This window comes from Mauremys mutica, chromosome 6, assembly GCF_020497125.1.
Source record: "Mauremys mutica isolate MM-2020 ecotype Southern chromosome 6, ASM2049712v1, whole genome shotgun sequence".
In the NCBI taxonomy this organism is placed as follows: Eukaryota; Metazoa; Chordata; order Testudines; family Geoemydidae; genus Mauremys; species Mauremys mutica.
The window spans coordinates 129,433,530-129,460,676 of record NC_059077.1 but is presented as its reverse complement, the minus strand read 5'-3'; the positions used below and the strand labels follow the sequence as shown (position 1 = coordinate 129,460,676).

The 27,147-nt window shown below is 43.2% G+C and overlaps 1 protein-coding gene across 3 annotated transcripts in view; it reads right to left on the bottom strand.

Moving 5' to 3' along the window:
• The window catches only part of RAD23B (RAD23 homolog B, nucleotide excision repair protein), a 65,780-nt gene that overhangs the window by 33,121 nt on the left and 5,512 nt on the right, over positions 1 to 27,147 (bottom strand). For 2 of the 3 annotated variants that reach the window (XM_045020817.1, XM_045020819.1), the window contains exons 2-3: positions 4,337 to 4,418; positions 1,204 to 1,283 (exon numbers count right to left, since the gene is read on the bottom strand). In XM_045020817.1, the coding sequence (XP_044876752.1) occupies positions 1,204 to 1,283; positions 4,337 to 4,418 (162 nt within the window). Of the gene's footprint in view, positions 1 to 1,203; positions 1,284 to 4,336; positions 4,419 to 20,630; positions 20,703 to 27,147 lie in introns of those variants that run through there. The other variant, XM_045020818.1, reaches the window with a different exon arrangement.

The window sequence follows — 27,147 nt, the reverse complement described above, 5'->3', positions numbered from 1 at the left end:
GGCCTGACCTGGTGCTCTGTGCTGCCGGGTGGCGTGGCTGCCTGTCCTGGTGCTCTGGGCAGCACGGTTGTAGCGCCGCCAGACATCAGTGCTCCAAGCAGCGTGGTAAGGAGGCGGGGGAGGGGAGTTGAATGGAGGGCAGGGGCCCCCAGGGAGCAGTCAGGGAGAAGGGGTGGTTGGATGGGGTGGCAGAGGTCGGGAGGGGGCAGTCAGGAATAAGAGGAGGGGTTGGATGGGGTGGCGGGGGCAGTCAGGGGCGGAGGTTCCGGGGGCCGTCAGGGGGATTGGATGGGGCAGGAGTCCCTGGGGGGGCTGTCAGGGGGCGAGAAGCAGGAGGGGTTGGATAGGGGGTGGGGCCATGCCTGGCTCTTTGGAAACCCAATGCTGCCTCAGGCCAAAAAGGTTTGCCCGCCCCTGTACTAGAGCACCATTTTCAAAATACTGCAGAGCATTTTAGCTATATAGTTACCACCAAAGTCCACAGAAGTCATGCAGTGTCTTTAATATAAATTAGTTAGCAATATGTGACAGGTTTGCTATTACAAACATGATGATTTCTACAATTCTCTCTTCCCTACCACTCACCACTTGAAACATGTAAAACTTATTTACATTCAATATTAAGTCCTCATATATGGTCCCCTCTAATTTGCCACAGCTGTCAAAATTCACAGGTCCACTTCCTTGAACAAATCATGTTTTTTCCTGCTTTAAACTGTTGAAGTTGACAAAGGACCACAGTCATGAGTTTTGAAAGGCAGCCACTAGAAACTTTGGAAGTTCTGAGCCTGAGGATTTAATACTGGTCTTCCTTCTTTAGTAAATGAACTCATGAACAGGAGGACAAGAATGTAATCCAAGTAGGTAAAATGAAACATGGGGAGATTGTAAGAAAGGATGGACTGTAAAATTCAGACTCCACTTATCACCCAGGAGCCATCAAAATTTTGTTGGAGATTTTTGCATTCTAGTATTGGTGTTCATTATTACATGCTGCAACATTTATGCACAGAGGAGTGGATAAAGGACAAAGTTTCAACGCAATCTCCCCTACACACACACTTCATGAATAACGTAACTCTCAGATAACTTAAATAGACTTTAGTGGTTCTGTAGGTATACACTTACATGTGTAATAATGAGAACCACAGTAAGAACTCTTTACAAAATGGATGCGACTTTGATGAGAAAATTGCAACTTACTTTTGTCACCATAACCACCACAAAGTTCTTCTCATCGATTTTGTATTCTTTAAGAGCAGTATCATCATTAAGGATTTTACCTAGCAAGTTCAATATGAAAGTTATTGAGAAGTCATTTAACAGTTTGTTAGCTCATCTTAATATCCCATTAGTGCAAACGATATCAAGTACCTAAAAATAGCTATATGCAGACACCTGAATATGCATAAGCCAAAGAAGGTTTACCCCTAAACTCTGGCTGCAGAGCTCCCAAATAAAATTTTCCTGCTGTGCCCTTCTATAGCACAAGTTATTTGAAGCCAGTTCTGACTATTCTGACATATTCAACACTACACCAACAGTGTCAAATATGTTCCGTAATATTGAAAATAGGATTGTCATCTCAAGGAAAAGGTTTTGTTCAGCGCTGATCTTTTCAAACTAGAAAAAATACTTCAATGTATCAAATAATTTAAAATTTGCCTAGTGCTTAAGATAAAGAAAAAAAAATCGATATCCTCCATGCTTTATATCTCTACTGCCTTATTGTGACTTTGTTAGCCTCTCTTAGCCAGCAACTGATCAGCATAAATGCATCTGCATGAGGCAAGCTTGCAACTCTGCAATTTTACCAATTTAAACTTAGGAGATTCAAATACTGGCTTTATGTGAAACAGGCTTAACCTTTCTTTTATCCTGTCTTGCAAAAAGATTAAGGTAGAGACAAGACAAAAAAGAAAAAAACAGTGGTGCCTTTCTAATTTGCAACACCATTGTTGATTAGCATCTTTTGTTATTAAGCAGAAAATGGTCAAGTTCACTTATACCAGTTTGGTTTAAAACTTCATTACACTACATAAATATCCGGTAAAAGTAGTCTCAGCTTTAGCATCACCTCAGAACTCTAGTCTTTGAGAAATTAGTTGAGATAAGGTTAGAGAATACTATCCTACTATAAAACTGAGCAATAGTCTCAGTTCTAACAGACAGGTTTCCTGCAGAGGCAGCAAGTCTTGAGGAAGGATTGGGACTAACATACATATGCACTTTTACAACTGATCCCATCCCCACATTAGTGGGGTTTAAAAACAATATACTGCCTCAGCTGCAGTTAACAGGATATTTCCTTGGCCTGTGGTGTAGAAAGTCTGGGCAAGGGAGGATATGAATAGAACAGTCTCTCACTCATGTGGCTCCACCTGGGAGTTGAAGGTACACTTGAGTCCTACATGGTTTGGTCATTTGAACACCAAAGGTGAAATGCGGATGCAGTGTCTGAATGGCCAATGTTTGCATTGGTCTATTTGCCCACTGAGGACCCCTTATATCTTGTAAGCTGTGTGGGAAAGGAACTACCACCTGTGTATGCACAGGACTCTGCACCACACCCCCAAAAATTCTCAAGCCTCCAGGGACTACTGTAATATAAATATGAGACTACAACAAAGTTATCCTCACCTTTGAGCAGTTTATTGTTTTTTAAAGCAAACCACCACAATTCAACCAGGTTGAACCAAAGCTTAGCACAGTGCTTTAAAAAAACAAAAAAAAAAACCACCACCACAGAATGCCAAAACTAGCCCTCCCCACTCACCTTCCTAAGAAAGGATTTTATGCCATAACCAATGACACCACCAATACCTTGCTTCTAAATTTAAAAAAAAAAATTGGTGCAAGCTAGGATTGTGGAAACATGAGTCTTGACTCCTTAGTTTAGACTTTAATTCTGTATCTTATTCCCTATCGTCCCTATACAATTTTCTTTGGATTAAACAATTTGCACAGTGCTGCCAAAGAGGCATAAGAATTTGAGAAACTCAAAAGTGCAGCTACTTGCATTAAGTTTAACTTGTGTTAAATCCTGCGCCCTGCTGTGTCAGGATTTTTCAGCCCCATAACCAACAGAAGTTTCAGAATTTCATGCAATTTTAAATACATGCACAAGACATTTTATGAAGAAAGTTTTCTAGTTAATATATTTAGAAATCCATCTTTATGTACTGAAGTCAATAAGAACAAATCAGACAAGACAAGTCCATTTCACTATCCTGGGGACTTTCCTGCCTGTTATTGTTCTCCCTGACTTAAAACCTCCAGGACCAGAGATGTGAAGAGAATCCAAAACAGCTGCCTTTACTGTCTTTCCCCTTATTTCAAATGTGGGGTTTCCAAGTTTAATCTTAATTTTCTATTTCCTTTTTTATTTATGCTAAATGTGCCTAGGTGTTTTTTCTCTTAAGTTACTGACATGTGCACTCAGCCTTAACTCCAGTTTAAGGACTTTTTTGCCTCTGAAGGAGAGCAAACAGTTGTTCTGAGTTCCAGAAATCCCGCCTTGCTGTGTTGGGGAGAGGTCAAGGCAGCTGCTTCCAATATGTTAAGGATATTAACAAGGCTTTTTTGGGAGAAGAAGGAATCTGAGAGAGTATTTTGGTCCTTGAGATAAGTGTTCTCTGAACTCAGAAATGAAGCTATGAGAAGGAAGGAGAGTGGATTCAGACATTTTAAAGCCAAAAGGGACCATTATGCAAGAGGTCAGACTAGATGGTTGCTACATAGCCACTGGATTTCACCAAGCGATTCAGGAATCAAGTATTAAGAATATGATTTTAAGCCCTAATGTCTATCTTCCATGGCCAGTTTCTCATTGGTATATACCAGTGGTCCCCAACCTTTTTCGTCTGGCAGGTGCCAGACGAAGGACCGTGGCGACGGTCGAGCATCCGCTGAAATGCTGCCAAAATTCAGCAGCGACGCCTCTGGATGACACCCCTCGTCAGCAGCAAGTGGCATCATCCAGAGGCATCGCCACTGAAATGCCGCTGAATTTCGGTGACATTTCAGCGGATGCTCAACCGCCAGCCAGGACGCGGGCGCATTTAGATGCCCCCGCGGGCACTGCATTGGGGACCCCTGGTATATACTGTATGTTTCTAGGTGATTATCACAATCACCTGGAAAACTACTACTGAGAGCTGATCCCAAAATACCAAGAACTCCCTCTGCTGCTGAGACAGCTTGTTTTGGTTTTTAGTACTTCTAAAGGCTAAACAAAATCCTAATCCTTGGAACAGGGGGATATTGAGTAAGAAGTCAGTGGAAAGCAGAAAATTTGTCAGTTTCAGATGTAATCTTTACTTTTAGAAGATATTACCTGCATAAATTAGTTTTTGGCCAGCTACTGGAAAAGCATCTTTCCCCTTTTCTGATTCGATCTTCTCTTTCAGCGCCTTCACCTAAAGCACATAGTTCTTGTTAGAGGAAAGTAGATTCACACACTTCAAATCCCGCTAACACTGTGTGTATTTCAACAGAACAGCAGATACAAATAGACAAAGTGTATTTCAATCCCAGGTTTGGAACATTATGTCACAAAAGTCAAACTGCCAAAGAGCTTTCCTTCCAGCCTCCTCTTGGAGCAATATTGTTCAAGGAATTTTCTACTAAAACAAATTAGAGTTACAATCCAGTGTCACATTACAATCACTCCCCTGACAAATATGAAATACAGATCTAGAATTCAGTGAAAAGTGAAGATGAGATTTGATGCAGAAAGTGCTTCTTAAAGAAATGAGGTATCACGCCTAGTGGCCCTTCCCTAGAGCACTTGCTCAGAATACAGAGTAGATAAGAGATTTAAAAATAAATAAATAAATATTCCCTCCCCCCCAACTGAATGATGATCTCTATCCATAAATTCAGTTGCACTTTTTTTTAATCACTGCAGTCACCAAGTGATCTGCTAGATCAGGGGTTCTCAAACTTCACTGCACCGCAACCCCCTTCTGACAACACAAATTACTGCATGACCCCAAGAGGAGGTACCAAAGCCTGAGCCCACCCAAGCCCTGCCGCGCCAGGATGGTGGGCCAAAGCCCAAGCCCAAGGGCTTAGCCCCAGTTGGGGGACTCGTAAGCCGAGCACCATTGCCCTGGGCAGTGGGGCTTGGGCGCAGTGTGGTAGGGTTCGGGCCTGGGCCCCAGCAAGTCTAATGCCAGCTCTGGCGACCCCACTAAAATGGGGTTGCAACCCACTTTGGGGTCCTGACCCACAGTTTGAGAACCGCTGTGCTAGACCACTGTGAGGGGCAAGCTGCCCAGTTCATAGAATCATAGAACTTAAGATCAGAAGGGACCATTATGATCAGTTTTGCTGCTAAAGTTAGAGGACTCCTATCCAAAGGGACTATATTCTGGTAGTAACGTGCAAAAGGATCACTAGAGACTCTTCAGTATACATGATTAAAGAAATGCTTTTATACTAATGCACTTGAACGTTAAATATAAACACTCAAATGTAGTGTACCCGGAAGCATTCTACATTTGTTGCATTTATCCCTTGACAGTTCACAAGAACCGTGACAGCTTTCAAACAGGCAATCTGAAAGTCACACCCGGGCATCCACAAACTAACCTATCTTCTAAAGGATTTCCATACTTGTCTTTCAAAAGTATACAAACACAAGCTGGTGCATGATCAGTAAAAGAGACATTGGGATTGAAAAGTGCACAACACGCTTAACTCAGAGGACTATGCTTACTGACCAAGGCAAAAGATAAATTGTGATATTAGGATACAAGTAAGTCAATACTACTTGTGCCCTATGTAGCTGCTACATGATCAATATGGTTTAATTTTCAAATGCAGCTTGCTATTAAGGCTAGCCCAATGGCCAAAATATACTCAAATGCTTTCTATTCAATAGCTGATAGAGTTCTTAACGTAGGTATTACAAAAAGCTGTCAAGTTATGTCACTTAACACTGGTGAAATGTCAAACATTTGCCCTTACATGTTTCCTGTATATTTCCTGGCATCACTTTGTTATGTAGTTCTTCCTTCTGCCTCTCCTCTCCAGTTCCCTAGCCCCCCACCCCTCAACTTTGCTTCTTCCATTTTTTTTCTGCTACATTACACATTTTACACACTTACAGTATTTTAACTTTCTCCCAGCAGCCTCTCACCACAGGGCTTCGAAATGAGAGCCCACTGTCCAAGGGAAACTCACATGAGGAGTCACGCCTTCCTCTTTTTCCAGCAGCTGGGGAGAAGACTGCGCTGATACTCCCATTAGACATGCTGCCCTGGGATCGATCAGAAGCTCTCTCATATCAGCCTCCCAGCTAACCAGTTGTATTTCTATTGGAAAACTAGCCAGGCTCTTGACTTTGGATCTGTTACAACTCCATGACCTCTACATGGCTTTACCATGGACAGGATTTTCTTTGTTTATAAAAGGCACTCTATTCCCCTCTGAATTTTTCCTGCAATACTATTGACTTGTTGGCAAGCTGCATTATATTTACTTTAAATAATAAAATGCCAGTTTTTATCCAGTGTTTACTCCAAAAAGGCTTTACATGGAGTCCACAAAACCATGACTGTTCAGATGTAAATTCTTCCTAGACTACTTCTTGAGATTGAAGGACATTAACCTTGTTTTTGAAATGTTAACCTAGGCTGTCTCTACACTGCCACTTTCAGCACTAAAACTTTAGTCATTCAGGGGTGTGAAAAAACACCCCCCTGTGCAACGAAAGTTTTAGTGCTGAAAAGCGCCAGTATAGACAACACTTTATTGCCAGGAGATAAAGCTACCACTCCTTGTTCGGGGCGGTTATTTTTTTTATCGCCAGGAGAGCTCTCCCCCGGTCATAAAGTGTGACTACACTGACCATGTCGCAGAGCTGCTGCAGCCGTGCTGTAATGTGGGCAGTTTAGTCAGACCCTAAGTCTGTATCATTTGTTACCATAATAAACAAACCTGTAAATGTGATTTGTAAGCAAGTTTGATAAAAGTTTTAGGGACTTTACTGGCTAAGACTAAAAGCTGCCATTAGCAGCTGAACTAATTAGAACTTGGCTGATCATTGTCACACTCAAACTCAGCCACCACATTCAGTTGCCCTGCCCTTTGACCATGCTATTTCATCTTCCACTTAAATGTTTAACACCCATTTTGTAAGGATATTGTAGATTTTGTTCTGTTGTAGGGCTTGGCTACACTTACAAGTTGCAGCGCTGGGAGTTACAGCGCTGGTCTTGCAGCTGTGTAGGGCCAGCGCTGGAGTGTGGCCACACTGACAGCTACCAGCGCTGCAGTGTGGCCACACTTGCAGCACTTTCCAGCGCTGTATTGAGAGGTGCATTGTGGGCAGCTATCCCACAGAGCACCTCGTCCCGTTTTGGCGCTGAGTATTGTGGGAAGGGGAAGGAAGTGTGTGGGTCATTCCGCTTCCTGTTCCAACGCCCCGTGGTGCATCGCTTCACATCCCAGCATTCTGTCTTTCTGGCAACGTTTGGCGCCATTGTGAGTGTCTTTCTGCTCTGTGTGTGAATCGCGATTTCTGTGGGAAATGGAGCCCGAGCTGCTGAGGACTGTGCTGATGAGTGTCACTAGCACAACACGTTTGGCAGTCGAGCTATTCCTTCAGCTCCAAAGTGACAGTGAGGAGTCTGACGATGATATCGATATCGATTCTCCTGCCGCGTGTGACACCAAAGTGCTTGTGGCATTCACAGAAATGCTCAGCACCGTTGAACGCCGCTTTTGGGCTCAGGAAACAAGCACTGAGTGGTGGGATCACATCGTCATGGAAGTCTGGGATGACGAGCAGTGGCTGCAGAACTTTCGTATGAGAAAAGCCACTTTCATGGGACTGTGTGCTGAGCTCGCCCCCACTCTGCGGCGCAAGGGCACAAGATTGAGAGCTGCCCTGACGGTGGAAAAGCGGGTGGCTATTGTAATCTGGAAGCTGGCAACTCCAGACAGCTACCGGTCGGTCGGGAACCAGTTTGGTGTGGGAAAGTCGACCGTGGGAATCGTTTTGATGCAAGTTTGCAAGGCAATTAATCGCATCCTGCTAAGAAAGACCGTGACTCTGGGGAGCGTGCAGGACATTGTGGATGGCTTTGCACAAATGGGTTTCCCTAACTGTGGAGGGGCGATAGATGGGACGCATATTCCTATTCTGCCCCCCCCCCCCACCTGGCATCAGAGTACGTTAATCGTAAGGGGTATTTCTCTATGGTTCTCCAGGCGCTTGGGGATCACCGCGGGCGTTTCATTGACATTTACACAGGCTGGCCTGGAAAGGTGCATGATGCACGCATCTTTCGGAACAGTGGCCTGTTCAGGAAGATGCAGGCAGGGACTTTTTTCCCAGACAGGAAGATCACAGTAGGTGATGTCGAAATGCCCACTGTGATCCTTGGAGACCCCGCGTACCCGTTACTGCCTTGGCTCATGAAACCCTATACAGGGAAGCTTGACAGGAGCAAGGACCGGTTCAACTACAGGCTGAGCCGGTGCAGAATGACTGTGGAGTGTGCTTTTGGGCGTTTAAAAGCCCGCTGGAGATGTCTGTATGGGAAGCTAGACTTGGGGGAAAGCAGCATCCCCGCGGTTATATGCGCTTGCTGTACCCTCCATAATATTTGTGAAGGGAAGGGTGAAACATTCAGTCAGGCATGGACCACCGAGGTTCAAGTCCTGGAGGCTGAATATGCACAGCCAGAGAGCAGGGCTAATAGAGAGGCCCAGCACAGGGCTACAAGGATTAGGGATGCCTTGAGGGAAGAATTTGAGGCTGAAAGCCAACAGTAATGTTTGCTGCCTTGCATGGGAGTGAATTGCACTGTTTACACTGTTATTCTATTATCCCTAATAATAATATGATTTGCAGTGCCTCTTTCTTTACTGGGCTAAGGTATCTTTAACTATCTGCTATAATAAAGACTGTTTTCAAAGCCAAGAATTGTTTTATTGAAAAGAAAAAAACTTCCTTGACAGACAGACAGACAGACACACAACATTTCATGAAAACAAGAGGGCAGGGGTGTGGGTTGGTGAACTGTACAGTCACAAGTTTGCATATGTCCTGTCTGGAGTGCTGTTTAACGAATCCTGCACTTCAGGGTGCATATACTGCATGGTGATGGGGGTTGAGTGCAGAGGGTAAGGGTGGTGGTAGGTATCAGGGCTGGTTGGTGAACGTACAGGTGTTGGAGGCAGCTGGTGGTGGTAAGAACCTGAATGCTGGGGAAAGGCGGTTTGAGCTGACATTGGGGCACAAGGCAAAAAGCTTTGGGACGGGGGGGGGGGAGGGGGCTGTGGGGCAGCACGGGACTGCTCTGCCTGCATGGCTACGATAGCCTGGAGAGAGTCCGCTTGGCGCGACAGGATGTCTAGCAGCTGGTTTGTGCTTTTCCTCTTTGCCACAGCGTTTCTACGCCAATGTCTCTGGCGGATCATGCTTTCCTTCTCTCTCCACTCCTTCAATTCCTTTCTCTCTGCAGCAGAGTGATGAAGAACAGTTTTCAGCATGTCCTCTTTGCTCTTTCGGGGATTTTTTCTCAAATTTTGAAGCCTCTGTGCAGTGGAACATCTGCTCAGTCCAGTAGTCAAGGTCACTGTAGAAACCCAGAAATGACAACATTTAACAGGGGCAGCATTGTATCCACTATCTCCAGACATGAATTGTTACATTGAGGGAGTTCTCACTTTAGCATTCTTTTACCACACGCATAACACGACAGAAGCCACGAAATGGTGAGTGAGGGGTGCTTATAGAGGGAGAAGTGGGGCTTGATTGATAGAGGGGAGCTGGTTGCTTCGGGTAATCTGGAGTGATAGAGGGGTTGAGTGAAGATGCAGCTGCAGGGGTGATCTTCACTATCTCCCTATCTCTTCACTAAAGAGTCTCCCAACATTTTTCACAGGAGTTAATCCTGCAAGATGTCTCCCTGCTGCGAGTCACTAGGGAACAGCGGGAGGCTCTTTTACAGCAATGTGGATTCCGCCCGGGACCCTACGCGGCTTGCCTGTGTTCAGAAATGGTCCCCCCCCCCACTCGCAGCACAGTGGCGCGGACGCGTCAGCGTGACTGGGACAAGGAACACAGTGGCTCTGCCTATAAACCTGCGCAGGCATATTGCCCACGCTCTGGCTGAAACTTTTGCTGAGATAACTGAAGCAGATTACCGCGACGTGATAGACCACATCAACGGGCTATTCTAGTCTGGCATGCATGCAGCCATAACCCCCCTTCCTCTCCAGAAACATTTCCACCCAGAAAATAAAAGCCGCTTACCATTAACCCACTCCTCTGCTTGTCCTTCTGCAACTGCTGGCTGCTGCGATTGGGTACTTTCCTCCTGGCTTGAGAAGAGCTCCTGGCTGCATGCCCACTCTGGGGTGTCTTCCCCCATCCCAGTAGCTTCACTCGCGGTTTCCTCCCCCCCCCCCCCCGCCTCCACCTCCGCCTCCTCCTCCTGTCCCCCAGCCTGCTCAGAAGTGTCCATCGTTGTCCTGGGATTGGCAGTGGGGTCACCCCCAAGTATCTCGTCCATCTCCCTGTAAAAACGGCAGGTCGTGGGGGCAGCTCCGGATCGGCGATTCCCCTCGCGGGCTTTGTAATAGGCACTCCGCAGCTCTTTAACTTTCACCCTGCATTGTAGTGCGTCCCGATCATGGCCCCTATCCAGCATGGCCCTTGATATCTGCTCAAAGGTATCGTAATTCCTACGGCCGGAGCGCAGCTGTGCCTGCACAGATTCCTCCCCCCAAACACTGATGAGGTCCATCAGCTCGCCATTGCTCCATGCTGGGGCTCGTTTGCCACGTGGAGGCATGGTCACCTGGAAAGATTAACTGATTGCACTCCACACACACCTGGCTGCAGCAAACAGGAAGGAGATTTTTAAAATTCCCAGGTCATTTAAAGGGCGGGTCACCTGAGGCAAGAGCAGTAGAGTGCAAACTGATGAGCAGAGTGGCTGAACAGGAATTCTGGGATACCTCCTTATTCCCTGGAGGACAATTAAAGCGCTGGTGAGTGTCCACACCTGCTGAGCAGCGCTGGATCACCAGCGCTGCACTCCTTATACCCCTGCCGGGATGGGTTTTCAGCCAGCGCTGCAACCAGGGAGTTGCAGCGCTGGTTGTGCCCTGCAAGTGTGGACGGGGTGTAATTGCAGCGCTGGAAAGCCTCCACCAGCGCTGCAACTTGTAAGTGTAGCCAAGCCCGTAGGGTGCACAATGTAGCTGCTCTGTCACTGGGCAAGCTCTCCCAGTGACAAAATAAAACCACCTCCACCGAGGGGCAGTTGCTTTGTCCACAGGAGAAAGGCAGGAGCTGATGAAGCACTATCCACACCTGCACTTTTCATTCTTAAAACTTTTGTCATTCGGAGAGAAGGGGGGTTTCCACACCCCTGCGCAACAAAAGTTTTAACAATGAAAGTGCAACTGTAAACAAAGCTAAGATCAATGTGCTAATTATGGTCACCTATAAGAGCAATAGATAGGGTTGTTTTCCTACTAAAATTTCAGCTAATGACTTGAACAATGAGTTGAAAACAATCTACTTGAGTTCAAAAAGGTGGTGTTTACAAAAAAAATACTGGAGATATCTAAAAAACAACAACAACGAGTCCAGTGGCACCTTAAAGACTAACAGATTTATTTGTGCATAAGCTTTCATGGGTAAAATACCCACTTCTTCAAATGCATCAAAAAAAACTACCTACCTAACAAAAGCATATGCAGGGCCAAACCACTCTTCTACACCAGATCACTGATATACTTTTGACTAGACTGAGCCATAAGATATAAAATTAAAAAGTGTTCCAGAATTGTTTAACAAGAAGTAAATCGACAGTAAATTGAAAAAAGCTATAAGAGATGTGTCTTTCAAACTATCTCAAACTTAGGACTTGTCTACACTGGGACATCTAGGAAAAAGTTCATCCAAATTAACTAAAAGTGTGAATTTGAAGCGGATTAAAACTACATTAAAACCATGTGAACACCCTCATTCAGAATAAAAGTGGCCTTAATTTGGTTTGGTGAATTTACTTCTGAAGACAAATTAAGGCCACTAATTCTGAAGTATTTAATGCATTTTAACTAATCCACTTCAAATTCACACCTTCAAATTCAGATTAATCTTCCTGAACATCCCTGTGTAGATAAACCTACAGGTGTCCATCACTTTAAAAACAAGGCATTAATTTCTGACACTGTGGACCAGATTATCCTCAATCATGCTTGTGCAACTCCACTGACGTCAATGAGGATGCATGGGTGTAACTGAAGGTTAAATTAAGTCATAAATTAAGAGAATTTCTATTGACCAGCTGAATTTATTACCATTTTATGCAATACTCAAATTGCTTCCAAAACAGCAATTTCTAAAAATACACATACTTATTTCGATAAACCTAAAGGACCTCAATCACACTCTTAAAAAAACACATTTACTTAAGTTTAAAGTGGTTGTTTCTCTCAGAAAAATAACCAGAATGAGAAGTTTTTCTGCTGTTACCAAGTCAGTACAGGTGTAATCTGTCACAAAATGTATTCAGTACAGAAACCAACAGACTTCTGCTACTAGAAACAGAAGTAAATTCCTTAAGACATTCCAGCTATAATTAGTTTCGGCAACTGTAAACTCTTCTGGTCTTTTGAACTATCCAGCCAAGACTCTCCTCACCTACAGAGGGCTTATGAGTAATGCTAGACCGGTGTCATGGTTGCCACTGATTCTATAATCATGTTTAATTATTTATGACTCAATTTTATTTTAAGCCATTTGATCACAGAAATATTAAGCAACTCAAGTTTCTCTAAGAGTTAAGTTAAATCTTTGAGTAGAGATGAGACAAACAGACCAGTTGCTCAGCAGTACCACCAGATTAGTGGACGAAGTGAAAACTTAAACTGACTTAAAAGCAAGCAATGTTAAAGAGGCAGAAGGACAACTAAAGAAACATCCATAACCTTATGACCACTGTTCTCAAAGCACACACCAACCAGGCAGACATCCAGCCTGCTGAGTAAGCATTCAATATAACCCCTTTTCAAAGAGCAAAGCTTGACTTGACCCAATTTGGCAGCCAAATACAGCTATCTACTCTTGAGGACTGAAGTGTTTCTCCACTGCTCAGAGTTCCATCTTTTTAATACTTAGGCCATGTCTATATTACAGCTGCTACAGCAGCACAATATACCACTGTAGTGCTGTAGCGTAGGCACCTCCTACAGCAAAGGAAGGGGCTTTTCCATCGCTATAGGTAATTTACCTCACTGAGCAGTGATAGCTAGGTCAACTGAAGAATTCTTCCGTCAACCTAGCCACATCTACACTGAGGGTTAGCTTACTATACACAAGAAGGATGTGGATAAATTGGAGAGAGTCCAGCGGAGGGCAACAAAAATGATTAGGGGGCTGGAGCACATGACTTATGAGGAGAGGCTGAGGGAACTGGGATTGTTTAGTCTGCAGAAGAGAAGAATGAGGTGGGATTTGATAGCTGCTTTCAACTACCTGAAAGGGGGTTCCAAAGAGGATGGATCTACACTGTTCTCAGTGGTAGAAGATGACAGAACAAGGAGTAATGGTCTCAAGTTGCAGAGGGGGAGGTTTAGGTTGGATATTAGGAAAAACTTTTTCACTAGTAGGGTGGTGAAGAACTGGAATGGGTTACCTAGGGAGGTAGTGGAATCTCCTTCCTTAGAGGTTTTTAAGGTCAGGCTTGACAAAGCCCTGGCTGGGATGATTTAGTTGGGTTTGGTCCTGCTTTGAGCAGGGGGTTGGACTAGATGACCTCCTGAGGTCCCTTCCAACCCTGAGATTCTATGATTCTATAGCTACAGCTTTGGGGAGTGGGGTGACTTTTTCACATCCATGAATGCAATAGCTATGTCAATCTAGCTTTTAAGTGAAGGGTAGGCCTTACACAAATTATTTCATAGTGAACTGATTTCATTCAACTAGGGAAGTTTAGAGGGACTGTAGCAAGGTAGCTACTGGCCTCTTCCACAGCTGACAGCTCTTATGATTAGACAGAAGAGTCATGCAGACTGAGGGGATGCCCCTCACACATACCACTGATTAAGGTAGAATCTATAGCATGCAACAGCCCTTGAATCCTTCAAGTCCCCAACTGGAGATGAAGTAACAGTATGGGAATTCTTCTAATCAGCAAATTTAAACATCCTGAAAAACTGGATTTTGATGCTTTTGAAAGAAGCGCTTCACCCACTTACCACTGTAATAGTTTGCAACAAATCTAGTTCTTATATTTAATGCAAGACTTCACTAGAGAGTAAGCAAAGGATTCTCCCCATTAGCTCCACAGCCTCCAAAACCCTCAGGGATCCTCATTTATCATCTGCACCTAGTTGCTCTGAAGATATAGAAGTTGAACTTTGTATACAAGATAAAAATGCTGTTAATGCAAAGTAGAAAGTCAGGAAATGCAAGAGTTAAGGTTTCTAAAGCAACACTACAGTAACTCACAGTAAACATGTCCTTTTTATTCTTGTTTTCTTCTTAAGAATTAAATGTATAATACACAGGTTGTGCAAAATGGTCACATTACTGCTTTACCTTTTGCATTCTGGCTTTCACCCCGCAACCTTAAAAATGGCATTATGAAGTTTGGTTTATTTTTTAAGAGAAATTGCCCATGCTTAATGCAGTTGGCATTTAAGTAGTCCCAATACACTGTACCCATGACAGCAAGCTTAATGAAGGTGGTAGAGCCAAGTTCATACCTTTCTATGTATTGTTTGGCTGGACACCGTTTCTACAAAGCTAGTGGGGCAGAAACATCTTTTGCTTATGATGGCTCTCTTGGCACTTGATGGCGAGGAACTCATATCTTTTCAAAAGAAAGCCTGTACTGCACAGACGAATCAAGCAAAGATTTTGAAGACCCTAAAAATCCACGATTCACAATTCCCTCATGTCGAGGATGAGACAGTTTACAGACGGCTGTGTTTCAATAGACACAGGCATCAGCATACAAACACTACACCCAGCGGATGCCTAAGAACAGCAGTGTCTTGACTGTCAGTCTAGGCAGAGAAAATGGACATTGTGATTTTTGAGGGGGAGCACTGTATCATTAGGATCCAATAAAATCTTAGATGCCTATATACAAAGCATGCTTATTTATTTAAAAAACAATTTGTAAACTGGTTGTGCACGTCAAACGAGCACTATTTACAAACCAAATTTCAAAGTTCAGTTAGCTATTCAAGTTGTAGGAAAGTGCAGCAGTAACTGGAGTTGTGAAAGGCAGAAAGCTGGAGTGCATGAACAGATTTTCCCCCCTCAAACTTTTTTTTGTTGTTTTTAAAGTCAGCTTTCAGCTGAAGCCTTTCAACCTACAGGGATTTCTTCTTGCAAGCCATAAGCAGTGTTCCCTCTAATTTTTCCCACCCACGGGCAGAATGAATTTTGTTATGTGCATTAATATGGAGGTGATGTGTGACACATCACCTTCATATCGGTGCACAAAACAAAATTCATGGGGTGGGGTTGGGGCCAAGGGGTTCGGAGTGTAGGAGGGGGTTCAGGGCTGGGGCAGAGGATTGGGATGCAGGCGTGTGAGGGCTCCGGGGTGGGGACAAGGATGAGGGGTTTGGGGTGTAGGAGGGTGCTCTGGGGCTACAGCGTGCAGAGAGAACTCCCCACAGCCCTCTCTCCTCACAGCAGCACCTGGGCTGAGAGGGAGAGGCACCTCTCCTACCACGGCAGCTCCAGGGCTGGGGCCACAGGATAGGTGCCCTCCCCCAGCCCTTGTAGATCCAGCCAGGGCTAGGTTCAGGGAGAGGTACTCCAGCCGTGACAGGTCTGGGCTGGGGCTGGGTTTGGAGAGGGGTGCCCCACAATAGGGCTGGGCAGGGCCGCCCGGGTTCGGGCCAAGTCGCCACGGCTGGGGCTGGGCTGGGCCGGGCCGCCCACCTCCCAGGATTTCCAATAAGGCCCCAGCAGCAGCTGGGTCCAGGCCACGGCACCCTAGCCAGATCGGGGTAGGGGCGCCTCATCCACAGCAGGTGTGGGCTGCAGCATAGTTGGGGCTGCGGGGGCCACCCCAGCCACAGCAGGTTGGGGCTGGTGGAGGAGTGTCCCTCCCCTGGCCATTCCCCAGGTGGGTTCCCTGAGCACCTGTGCATCACTAAATAGGCTGCTGCACAGCTGTGCAGCTTACAGGGAACTTAGGTCATAAGTGAGGGACAGTACAGAATAACAAACTGCTTTGCAGATGTTAGTTTGCAAACCATGCTTTAATAGATTTTTTGCTCTCCCCTATTTAGAACACCATTTTAGAAACTTAAAATAAGTTTCCTACTAGCCAACCCACTGTTTGTTTCTGCACTACCACTAAACTGAACTGTCACCATTCCCAGAGGTTTGGTGATGACTATGCAGCAGTAAAGTGACCTCAAATTGTTCACAGGTCTCACAGAAGTAGTGGTTGCTTGTTTTTTTTGTAATCTAACTTGTGATTTTTTTAAAAGCAAAAAGTTTTAATCTGGTGGGAACTGTCATGTTCCTTGTCACAAATAAAAATACCTAGCACACATCCAAGAGCTTCCTAGGATGAATCCTTGGTAAATAATACTACTGATTTAAAAATTGCATTTTACAGTGCTGCTAACAAAGTTCAGCGAGAGTCCCAGGCAACCATCTATAGTCAAACTAAGATTTTGATTACACCGAGTTTTTACCTAGCAACTAAATCAGTGCAAGATACTCAGTGTGGACAAAAATTACGTTAATGGCCTGTCTGACTCTAGCTCTTAAGTGGGGCTGGTAGACTGTTTTGAAGTAATCACCACTTTTGTTATTACAAATGTTAAATATTTAAAAGGGATGTCTGGTTTTATTTTATTCCATATGCTGGGAACATTCACTTCATTTGTTTTTTCTACCACCATTTGATCCGCAGTTACTGCAGTGGGGGGAGGGAGGGATCAGCATTTACGGCACACTGCCCCATCAGTACCCGGCCCAGCCCAGCTAATGATCAACCAGCAGACCAAACTTGGTGGTGAATCCTGGTCACAGTACTACCTGAGGAACATTGCACACATGCTAAGATGATGACGACTGAAGCAGCAGCTTCCAGTTCAAATGGATTGTTAAGTACAGTATCAGTGGATTCAAAGCATATACGAAGTTCTTACCCATCTTATAAGTTCTATAGGTTGCTCACAAAACATTTAAACCAAAGCATTTTATACTTTTTTTGTATTTCACTTTGAACACAACCTAGTGGACTAGTGTCCACATTTTGGTTCTCAAGCATTGCCGTCTAGCCTTTGAAAAGGATATTTGCACTGTGATGATTGCTATATAGTGTGTGTTCAAAGTCAGCCCATGACATCGCTGCTAGATCAAGAAACAAACCAACTGAGCCTGAAGTGGTAAACTGACCGATATAACAGGTTTTATTCCCCTCCACCCTCCTCCAAGAATACTAAGAGACAAAGGACCAACATCTCACTGATTACTAAAATAATCAGTGTATTAGTGTAAGGCCAGGTCTACACTAAAAAGTTAAGTCGATCCAGCTACATCGCTCAAGGGTGTGAAAAATCTATGCTCCTGAGAAACACGGTCAAGCCAACCTTTCCCCTAGTGTAGACAGCGTTAGGTTGATGAAAGAATTCTTCAGACAACCTAGCTACTGCCTCTTGGGGAGGGGCGTTAACTACAAAAATGGGAGAACCCCTCTCGTCACTGTAACAAGCACTACAGAGGAGCAGCTGCAACATTTCTAGTGAAGACAATCTAACACAAACTTCACTGATAAGGGGATACTTCTACTAAAAGCTGGAGCTAGGTATCAAAAACTGTCTTGGTTGACATAAGCCTACTTTACAGTGAGGCTTTTTACATGGGATGCCAGGTTTTATTTATCCTCAATTTATATAATACCTCTGGACCAGGAGCAGAATAGCAAACTGTCTTGACAGTTGCATGTAGAGACATGGCAATTTAGTGAGAAAGAGAACAAAGTTCTATTAACCCAACCTGGTTCACTAGTTTTGATGTTTCTGCCATCCTCTCATACTAGTAATACTGAGACAATACTAGGACTTTAAAGTCCATTTGCCAGTAGGAAATAGGATTCTGTCCCTGATAAGCATATAGGGGGTGGGGGAGGGAGGACTAACCCAAATCATTTTCTTTAAAAAGCTTCTAGACTTCTGTTTGTGAAGCTATGTTTTTGCAGGTGTACCAAATTTAAACTAATGCCATTCTTCCCTCAGTTTGCAGAGACTCAGAAGGGTAGCCGTGTTAGTCTGTATCCACAAAAACAACGAGGAGTCCAGTGGCACCTTAAAGACTAACAGATTTATTTGGGCATAAACTTTTGGGGATTAAAAAAACGCTTCTTCAGATGCAGAGAGGCAGCTGCAGTGATATTGTTATCCATAGATTTCTCAAGCAATATCAAGGGGAAATTAACAGTTAAGTTTCAATTCTCATTTTCAAAAACCCCTATGGATAGGAATGAAGCCACACAAGTAAGAGTCACATCAACTTCACTCTGCTGATGACAGGAAAAAGCTCTGAGCATTACAGGCAAGCACTAAAGTTATTTGAGAGAGAAAAGGCTTTTTAAAAAAAAATCCCAACACAGAACCCAGGAAAGGGGGCAGAACAGAGGTCTATTTGCCCAGTAGTCAAGACTAAGGCAGATGTAAGATTTCTTCTTTCAGCAGAAAGAAGCAGGGGTAGATTTGAGATTTCAGATACCTGCTAGCCAAAAGCTGATACACGAGATAGAGTCCTGTCAAAATTCTATTTGCCTTCCCAATACCTGAAAGTTTTGAGGGGGACTGGCACTGCAGGACAGAAGAAAAGAGAAATGCAATTGGATTTTTCACTGCTAGACCTTGAGCGTGTCTGGGCAAACGGTTTAGACCTCACAGGTAGGTCTGGTAAATTTTTCAAAGCACTTGTCTACAATCCCAAAATTTCCACCTTAGCAAAATCAACAGTAATGGGTCAGCAAGCTCCTCAGCCAACTCTTCTAAACTCTTGGATGCAAATTATCTGGACCTGCTGATTTAAATATCTAACTTTAGTAGCAGCTGTTTAACATCCTCATGAATTACTACTGGAATAGAAAGCGTCATTATATGATACAACTATATCACCTGGACTTTTCCCCAAATAACGAACAGAAATATTCATTGAACATTTCTGTGTTATTTGTTAGCACATAGCCCCAAAAGTCTGTAGTAAAGTTAGCCTGATAGTTAATTGCCCATACTCTGAACTTCATCTAAGGAAAGGTAGCAAAGAATCCTGTGGCACCTTATAGACTAACAGACGTTTTGCAGCATGAGCTCATGCTGCAAAACGTCTGTTAGTCTATAAGGTGCCACAGGATTCTTTGCTGCTTCTACAGAACCAGACTAACACGGCTACCCCTCTGATACTAAGGAAAGGTGTGATCATTGAAAGGAGTATAATATGAAATACAAAAATTAAAAAAAAATCCACATGTATAGTTTAAGAAGTTAGAATAGGCATACAAAATTATTAGAGAGGGTGTGAACATGTATGGTTATAAAATAGCTGAGAGTCCCCAGTACTTCAGAGATAAATAATCATCCTATAAGGCCACATTGTAATGTATCTGAACAAAATTAGTTGTGAGCATACTCTGGCATTTCATGCAGTCTTTACATTCCTTTAATGAAGATTTACGGAATATAATATATTTATATTAAGAAATACCACACAATACTGAGGAGGATTAGAAAACCAAAGAGAACTGGATTTTACCCTTCCCTAGCCTGAGAACTCAAACTGTGGCTATAAGACTGGAAGCAAACAGAATTGCCCAAGAAAAGCAAAATGTGTTTTACAGAAAAATACAAGTTGACTTCTCAAAAGGATGTCTCACTTTGCCCACAGATCTTAATTTGGAGGAAAGAATGACAAATTATGAAGCAAAAAAATTACACTACTGTTTATTCTGACAGTGTAGAATTTTGAAGTTACTATTTTTGCAGAGTCATCCACTAAGAATCAAGAAGCAAAGTAAAAAGAATGAGGAGTACTTGTGGCACCTTAGAGACTAACAAATTTATTTGAGCATAAGCTTTCGTGGGCTAAAACCCACTTCATCGGATGCATGCAGTGGAAAATACAGTAAGAAGATATATATACACCGAGGACATGAAAAAATGGGTGTTGCCATACTAACTATAACAAGAGTAATCAATTAAGGTGGGCTATTATCAGCAGGAGGAAAAAAACATTTTTTAGTGATAACCAGGATGGCCCATTTCCAACAGTTGACAAGGTGAGTAACAGTGGGGGGGTGGGGGGGGAATTTAGGATGGGGAAATAGGTTTTACTTTGTGTAATGACCCATCCACGCCCAGTCTTTATCCAAGCCTAATTTAATGGTGTCCAGTTTGCAAATTAATTCCAATTCTGCAGTTTCTCATTGGAGTCTGTTTTTCAAGTTCTTTTGTTGGAGTAGTGTGACTCTGAGGTCAGTAATCAAGTGACCAGGGAGGCTGAAGTGTTCTCCGACTGGTTTTTGAATGTTGTAAGTAAGGCCCTTACACTTCACAGCTTCCCCAACTATTTGTGCAGTAGCAGTTAAAGGAGCAATGTAACTAGCCTTTAGAGGGGAAACAAGATGCCATATATCGACTGAAAAGTGATACATGTCCTTCATCCCTGATGACTTTTAAGTACATCTTCTTGCCTAGAAAAGGAAAATAGACAGGTTTGAATTCTGCACAGCTTCATGAGAACATTTTTCCTCCAACCAATGTGAACATTATTCCCCTCATAGGCAGGTCATTCTTGTGTTTCTGCTAGCATGTCAGGAGAAGAAACTTGTGAATGAACCACATATTTGGAGTGGAGAAAGCCACAAAGGACAAAAATAGGGGTATAGAGGGAAGGATGCCTTTCAACTGTTCTTCACAATTATGAATCTAAAATTAAACTTCCATATCTACTTCTAAACAAAGGGATCTTCTCTTTCGCTACTGTAAAGTTGTGAGAGGTTTGACATGTGAAATAGTGGTGATAGAAATCTAAGAGAGCAAACACAGCAACTCCACATTATAGAGTGTTCAGCACTTTTATTCTTGTGCCCATTTTTAGGCCTGACAGTTTGAGATGTTTGAAGGAAGCTGATCTTGCACTTTTTCCTCCTGTCTATAAATAACAAATACTTCTTATCCTAACCCACACTTGAAATCCATTAATCCTCACACTTCAGTTATATGAGGCTACTAGAGCAGTAGGTGTTTTCCTGGCACAACCCCCTACCTCACCTAACAAGATTTAATTGAGTCCTGAAGAAATATGTACCTTCTTCTTCAATGTAGCTAAAGGGGGTGGAGAGAAGAGGAGGGGGAAATATTTACTACAGCAACAGAAAAATCCCTTCTGTTCCTGTAGTATGTAAACTACAACAGCATAGCAGCAGCTGTGCTGCTGTAGTGCTTGTAGTGTAGACATACCCTTATTGTTTAGAGTTAACAAGACCTTCATGACAATTTTTAGAGACCGTTTCAAGCAATTAGTTTAGTGACTATATCACAAGAATTTTGCACCATGGGCTCTATATAATGAGATCCCAGGATTATCACTCTGAAGCCTAGAAAGTCTGTTGATACTGTATTAAATGATGGAAACAGATACAAGCATGATGGAAAAGTTTTTTGTTTAGAATAATGCCATGCCAAGAATCCTAGACCATTGTGGTATCAGAGGTAGGTAACTCAACCAACCTTTACTCCACAGCTAATTTGGATGCAACAATTTCATTGCTTGTAAGAGAGGCTGAATAGATGGTGGATTACTTGGCCCAACTACCACACTTCTGCAACAGCACACACACACACGTCGAAGGGGAAGAAACAACGATTAAGAGGATGAGGTGCTGGTCCAGTGGTCTAATAGGAACACTTCAAAGTTCAGGACCAAATTCTCATTTCAGGTACTACAGAAGGATGTGCAGCAACGCAGGCTACCAGTGCAAATACACACCCAGGGGTTGGGCAGGCTTATGAAGCCTGCGCCATCAGGTCCTTACTGCCATACGTTTAGTGAGCTGCTAAGTTTAAAGCTGGTGCAAGTATATCTACGCAAGCTGCAAATCACACTTATGACTTCAGTGTAGACAGAGTATCCACCGCTAATCTTCCTCAGCTAGAGGGGAAATTGCAGCAACAGAGAAAAAGGAAAGAAGGATCTCAAAAAGGACACTGACAAAACCAAACAGGTAATGAAAAAACACCTACCTTGGTAGCCAATGCCTCAATTGTTTATTGAATGGTATTTGGAACTTCAGCTCCAATATCTTACTCAACCCCTTCCCCCACTCCCCTCACCAGCTCACTGCTAGTTTCTAAAGAGAAGTTAAATCCCAAAGCAGTAAAGTTAAAACAACATAGGTCTTAAAACTAATGACTAGTCTGCCAACCCATATGAATTTATATTACCTAAAAATAAAGAAGTTAGGTGACTTTGGGCCTAGTGGTTCCTGCTGGTACTAGAAAATGAAATTAAGTCATTGAAACTAGAAGGTATGTTGCAGACTTAGTTGTACGATCCACTTACATGAGAACAGCTACACTGGGTCAGACCAATGGTCCATGTAGCCCAGTATCCCATCTTCCACGGACAGTGAACAGAGCGAGATGCTTCAAAGGAAATTAATAGAACAGGGAAATCATGGAGTGATCCATGCCCTGTCCTCAGCTTCTGGCAGTCTCAGGTTATGGGACACCCAGGACAGGGGTTTGCATCCCTATGGCTAATAGCCATTGATAGACCTACCTTCCGTGAACTCATTTAATTTTTTTTAACCCAGCTATAATTTTGGCCTTCACGAGTTTCACAGGTTGTCTGTGTGTTGTGTGAAATAGTACTTCCTTATATTTGTTTTAAATCTGTTGCATATGAATTTCATTGGTGACCCCTGGTTCTTGTGCTATATGAAGGGATCAATAACACTTTCTTATTCACTTTTTCTACACTGTTTGTGATTTTATAGACCTCTTATTTCCCTCCTTAGTCTTCTCTTTTCTAAGATGAAGAGTCCCAGTCTTTTTAATCTCTCCTCTTACGGAAGCTGTTCCATACTCTTAATAATCTTCATTGCCCTTCTCTGTACCTTTTCCAATTCTAAAATCTTTTCTGAGATGGGATGATCAGAACTGCATACAGCATGCAGATATTTTCTGTCTGATTATCTATCCCTTTTCTAATGGTTTCTAACCTTATTTTTTGACTGACATTACACATTGAGCAGATGTTTTCAGAGAACTATCCACGATGACTCCAAGATCTCTTTCTTGAGTGGTAACAGCTAATTTAGATATTACCATTTTGTATGTATAGCTGGGATGTTTTTCAATATGCATTCTTTTACATATATCAACATTGAATTTTATCTGTCATTTTGTCGTCCGGTCACCCAGTTTAGTGAGATCCCTTTGTAACTCTCTGCAGTCAGCTCTGGATCTATCTTGAGTAATTTTGTATCAACTGAAAATTTGCCATCTGTTTACCCACTTTTCAAGATTATTGTTGAATAGCACAGGTCCCTGTCCAGCTCTTTGGAGGACCCCGCTATTTAACTCTCTCCATTGTTTAAACTGACCATTTATTCCTACCCTTTGATTACCATCTTTTTAATCAGTTACTGAGCTATGACTGGACCTTCCCTCTTATCCTATAACTGATTACTTTGCTTAAGTTTTTGGTGTGGGACCCTGTCAAAGGCTTTCTGAAAGTCCAGGTACACTATATCCACAAGCTTGTTGATGCCCTCAAAGAATTCCAATAGACTGGTGAGGCATGATTTCCCTTTGCAAAAAGCCATGCTGACTTTTCCCCAATGCATCGTGTCCATCTATGTGCCTCATAATTTTGTTCTCTACTATAGTTTCAACCAATTTACCTGGTAATGAAGTTAGGCTTCTTAGTCTGTAATTGCCAAGATAGCCTCTGAAGTCTTTTTTTAAAATTGGCATTACATTCGATCGGTTACGTAAGAGGCTCTATTCAGCAGAACAGCTTCAGTTTCAGCATGCCACATTATATTCCATTTTGGTTTAAAATTTCCAACTTTTCCCTTTGAAGATTTATTGGAATGGAAAGAAAATGCTTGACTTTTCTACCACATCATAAGAAATGAAAGTAGCAGAACTGCAGTATTTACTTTTATGTCATAACACCACAACTTGGCTGTTGAGTCAAGAAGTGTGCCCTTCCACGCTAGCAAGTGTAAAGCATACTATGGCACTGGCAGCTGGTGACAATGTTTAGAAAAGAGAAAATGACAAGTTAAGGTACATGAACAGGGATACTTCCGAACCTTAGGCTTGGCCTAAACCTAACATTTAGATCAACCTAGCTAACACCTTCTGTCACTAAGTGTCTACACAGTGGTGATCTGTGCCACTGTAGTGCTTCTAGTGTAGATCTGCTCACAAGGTGATCTGTTAAAACTATGGGCAAGTCTAAAATTTAGACAATTCAAGCAGATTATTTTTGGAAAAATTACATTTATCACTCACTTTATTCTTGAATACTGAGCAAATGTCAAGTTCTATCTGCCACAAAAATCAAGTGTTTAGGGCTTGATGCCACTCCTGTTGATTTCAATGACAAAACTGCCACTGACTTCAGTTAGGGCAGAATTGTGCTTTTAAGCGCTGTGGTCTTCCCACTTCATTAACTGCTTTTAAACAGTCTTTAGCAAAACTTCTGAAGTACTGAAGAGATTAGAAACTGATGGGACCAATATGTCTTTCAGTCTCAAACCTGCATATAAATCCACTTATAAGTTTCAACCACCCAAAAGATTATTTGGTTTAGTAACATTATCTGATTCACAAATTTGACATTACCACTACAAGCAAGACATCAGAAAAGAACCAGAGTTACATTTTGGGATTCCACCCATATATATGTTTGCGATTACATCACCAGAAAAAGCATTTCAGATTTGTCAGATTTTACCTAGGCTCTGTGCTCCTCTGACTAACAGGTTTTTACCCACATCCTTCACTGTAAGCCTGCCGCCTTACTCCCCCCATCCCTCAAAATCTCCCTTACCTTCCCTGCTAGAGTAGTAATTTCTTCCTATCATCCTCCAAGAGCTGTATATCATCCTTGATGGAGCACTACAGATGTCGACTCAATGAAGCCCTACATGCAACACCATCATCCCCACTGTAGCTTTTTCCCCTTCCTCCTAGCATTGCAGCTTCAATGGAACCTGCTTCATGTCCAGGATTCCTTCTTTGTTAGAATCTACCCTCCAAGCAGATACCGTAATGCTAAAATTTGAAAGGCTGAAGCTATGTGCTATCTAAAATACAGCTTTCGACATCACCACAGATATCTGTTATGAACAGGGCTTTTTGAGGTGTACATACTACCGTCTATATTCGTTCATAATCCAAATATTTTTAGTAAAAAAGGGAAGCACCAGAGAAGGGGGTCAGCTTATGTACGGGTATAGAGAGGAAGAGGTGGGAGACAGCCCCTCCCCCCAACAGAGGGAGCAAGGAAAGGCAGCAGAGCCAGAAGGGAAGAGGCGGGGCCAGTCTCTCTCTGCTTCTGGCCACGCTGCTCTCCCCACAGCCTCCAAAGCAGCTGCAGCCCCGCCCCGTGCTACTCAGCCCCGCCCCCCAGAGCAGGCTGTGGCCACACCGCCCGGCCCGCCGGAGCACACTGCAGCTGTGCCTCCCGACCCAGCCCACTGGAACATACTGCAGCCATGGCACCCGGTCTGGCCCGCTGCAGCCGCGCTGCCCAGACTGTGGGAGCAGCTCCAGCCAGACCAGAGACATCTTCCCCTGGCCCTCTCCAGATAAGGTGGGATGGGATGGGGAAAGTGTGGGGGTCCCGGGTTAGGGGTGGGGTCATGTGGGGGGTGGTCACAGGGGTTACTCCCCTGACCTCCAGCTTCTCCCCCCCCCCAAAAAAAATTCCCCCACCAGTTGCTGTCCCAGCCCGTCAGGGTGAGCAGCTGGCATGCTGGGACACTTTGTTTACTTAGGTTTATCTCTGTGACTGCAGATGCTGGAAGTAAACAAACCATCTCAGCCTGCCAGGGGTTTATGCTGATGGCCCAGGAGCCAAAGTTTGCTGACCCCTGAATTATAGGATCAGCTTATAAACGAATCAGCTTATGATCGAGTATATACAGCAGTTATATTTATATTTTACTGTTAAAATTAACATGAACACCAAATTTGTCCAAAAGTTGTTTAAATAGCTTTCACAACTTTTTTTAAAAAGACGTTTCTTAAACAAACAGGCATTCCTTGAAGAATGCTAGCACAGAAGAACGCAGACAATGTTAACTAGACACTGTTGGAAAAATAGTGACATTTTTGGCATTTCTCTAAGCTTGGAACAAGAGATTTAGTTCAATAGCCTAGTAAAATATGAGCTAAAATTAATTTAACTAGGCTGAATTATTGAGACCAGCATTCAACATATTAGGGAAACTTAAGAACATTTTACCCAACACTGCTGTATATTTAGAAGCATGCTATTCCTGGGTGACATCAACTGCACCTTGGTCTAGGCATTCCCAACATCATAACACCTTTCAAAGTCTACAACTCTGGATTGTCATGACTGTCTTTCAGCCACAGGCAAGAACTCCTTTGCTAGACAGTACTGCAAAAGTCTCAGATAGTGGGAATTATTTCAGCCTGTGGTCCTCTAGTGCATTCACCATTTCAATCAAAGGTTGTCAGTAAACAGGAGTACCAACTACTATATAAACAGGTGCTTTTGTTCACCCTGAACCAGCCAGAATGCATTACAAGTATTCAGCCAGCAAAACTTAGAACACTCCAACTGGCAAAACAATTTTCCATAGAGAATGAGGGGTATAAATATGATCTTTACACATCTGTTCCAGAAGTTGACTGCCCAAAATTCAGAGGCCAGAACAAAGTGTGGCAAGTATTTCCCCTCAACGCAGACCCTACAGAACTTCTCCAACCATGAGGCCTTTAGCCAAAATTTTCTTAAACCAAGTATTATACCAGATGAGATTTTCTATAGTTTCTACCTGATAAATTCAGAAGTGTACCTCCACGGACACAAGACAGGTCCTAGTCTAGTAATTTAGAAAGTACAAGTTCAGA